The sequence below is a fragment of the Sardina pilchardus genome, chromosome 14, assembly GCF_963854185.1.
Source record: "Sardina pilchardus chromosome 14, fSarPil1.1, whole genome shotgun sequence".
In the NCBI taxonomy this organism is placed as follows: Eukaryota; Metazoa; Chordata; class Actinopteri; order Clupeiformes; family Clupeidae; genus Sardina; species Sardina pilchardus.
The window spans coordinates 8,643,204-8,645,703 of record NC_085007.1 but is presented as its reverse complement, the minus strand read 5'-3'; the positions used below and the strand labels follow the sequence as shown (position 1 = coordinate 8,645,703).

The following is a 2,500-nucleotide window of genomic DNA, read 5'->3' as shown; positions in this document are numbered from 1 at the left end:
TCAGAGCCGCAGTCAGGTTGACAGCCAGGTAGAATCCTGGAGGTGCTTGCATGCATTATTTGTTTGTGGTGTGACGTTTCAGTTCAGTTTGGATCAGCATCATTTTCTTTATTGACCTGTTTATGGATTCATTCTCCCGTTGGGCTATTCATAGCCTTGCAACAGAAGTGACGAACAAGCAGATGCGTTTTTTCTTCTTCATCTTCTCTCTCTCTCTCTCTCTCTCTCTCTCTCTCTCTCTCTCTCTCTCTCTCTTTCTCTCTCTCTCGCTCCCTCTCTCTCTCTCTCTACATTGGTATGCTTTTCAAATTCAAATGAAGAGATACTGTCAAAACATTAGCTTCTCTAAACTTCCTCTTCAGGGACAGACAGCGTTCTGTTCGCCGCTGCTTGCCTGGCCTCCTGTAGGCCTGCGATTTGTTTGTAGTTCTGTGTGTGTGTGTGTGTGTGTGTGTGTGTGTGTGTCTGTGTGTCTGTGTGTGTGAGGGAGAGAGACAGAGAAACCAGAGAGACTTTGTGTGTGAGAAGAGACATTGTGTGCGTGTGTGTGTGCGTGCGTGCATATGCACGTGTGTGTGTGTTTGTGTCAGAGAGAGAGTGTGTGCACAGTATATCAGTGAGTGAGTGTGTGTGTGTTGTTGTCACCACGATATCTGAGTTGAGTACCGTTAGCCTGCTTAAACAGAGGTCAGAGGTGACTCCTGAGGAGGCTTGGCAGGACCCAGAAAGAGCTGGACGGAGGGGTGGGGGGATGGTGTTGGTGTTGCAGAGGCCATCTTGGATCAAACGCCAGAGCCTGCCTGTATGCTAGTTTCCACCTGAACTCCCTCCGACCGCTGACCTCCACGACCTCCACGAGTTGGTCCTGCTGTATTTTTCCTGCGAGAGCGTCAGTCTGCTCAAACAGAGTCCAGAGGTGACTCCTGCTGAGGTGACTCCTACTGGGGCATGCGACCTTGGCAGGGCCGAGAGAGGTGGATGCGTTGCTAGGGTGCCTCTCATTAGGGCTTTTATACACCTTCCCTTCCTTCCTCGATCCTTGTCCTCATTGATCTAGATAAAGAATAGTGGGGCGGCAACAATGGGATAGTCTATCCAGTGTTAGTTATAGAACAGTGGGAACGCCCCTCGAGGATTGAGCATCGAGGATCGAGGAGAGATGTTGAGAGGCACCCCTATTTTCAACCTGAACTCCACCCCCCTCGTCCCCCACGCTGTGGCCCAGCGGCGGCTCTTCTGCACGGGCTCCATCCGAGCCAGAGCTCCCGCCTCGTGCTCCTGCTCCTGCTCCACTTCCTGCTGGCTCTGCGGAGCGGAGCGGAGTGTCGCCTCTGTTTCCCTGCCAGCGTTCCCGGAGCTCCTCAGATTCCGGCCGCTTCTCCGAGGGCCTGAGACCTCTCCGGGCCCCATAGCCGGAGCAAGGGATGCTGGGTGTCTGCCTGGCTCCTTTCTCACAGGCAGGCTTTGCTCCTGTTGCTGAGCTGATTGGCTAAAGGGGGTTAAAAATGGGTCAGACGTCAGACTTGGCGTTGGTCGAGCCAGAACCAGAACCAGAACCATACTGGGCTTCTGTCAGGTGGTTCTGGTTCTGCGTGTGTTGTGTGTCATGGCAGTGTTGGTGGTGGTCCAGTGCTTAAGGATCTACAGTATGCGTTCCCAGAGAACACTACTGTTGGTCCCCTTTAGCTTACACTTTTTCAAGTCCTTCCATCCTTCCATATCTCCACTGTACTGTACTGTTTTTTTTACACACACACACACACACACACACACACACACACACACACACACTGTACAGCACAGACACTAATAGAGGGCTGAATGAATAGTCTTTTAACATTTCACTCTGTCTGTGTCTCCTCAGGAGCGGATGCTGGAGTAATTGAATTGGGAGAAGCAAGCCGAGTGAAGAAGAGAAGACTGCCTTGAGGATTTGAGAGAGGGAGAGAGAAAGAAGAGAGAGAGTGAAAGAAAGAAGAGAGAGAGCAAGAGAGAGAGAGACAAAGGAAGAGAAAAAGAGTTCTTTTTGGGAAGAGGAGGGAGAACCAACAGAGGAACCATGGGGAGGAAAAAGATTCAGATTGCACGGATTATGGACGAGCGCAACAGACAGGTAAGAGACACACACACACACACACACACACACACACACACACACACTCCACTCTCAGCTGCTGGTGGGGATGCAGCTGTTAGCTGATGGTGTTTGCCAGGTCAGATCAACTGTGCAACCCACAGCCACTCATGCATACACGTTAGGAGTTTCTCACCCAGCAAGTGTGTGTGTGTGTGTGTGAGTGTGTGTGTGTGTGTCAGTTGCTCAGGCTGGAGTCACTCATGCATAAATGGTTGGAGTTCCTCACTGAAACACACATGCATACACACATGCATGCACACACACACACACACACACACACACACACACACACACACACATAGACACACAAACACACACACACACACACACACACACACACACACACACACACACACACACACA

The 2,500-nt window shown here is 51.1% G+C and overlaps 1 protein-coding gene across 2 annotated transcripts in view; it reads left to right on the top strand.

Moving 5' to 3' along the window:
- mef2ca (myocyte enhancer factor 2ca) overlaps positions 1-2,500 on the top strand; it is a 54,268-nt gene that overhangs the window by 22,274 nt on the left and 29,494 nt on the right. For both annotated transcript variants that reach the window (XM_062553695.1, XM_062553696.1), the window contains one exon: positions 1,865-2,113. In XM_062553695.1, coding sequence (XP_062409679.1) covers positions 2,060-2,113 — 54 coding nt within the window. In that variant the 5' untranslated portion in view covers positions 1,865-2,059. The remainder of the gene's footprint in view (positions 1-1,864; positions 2,114-2,500) is intronic.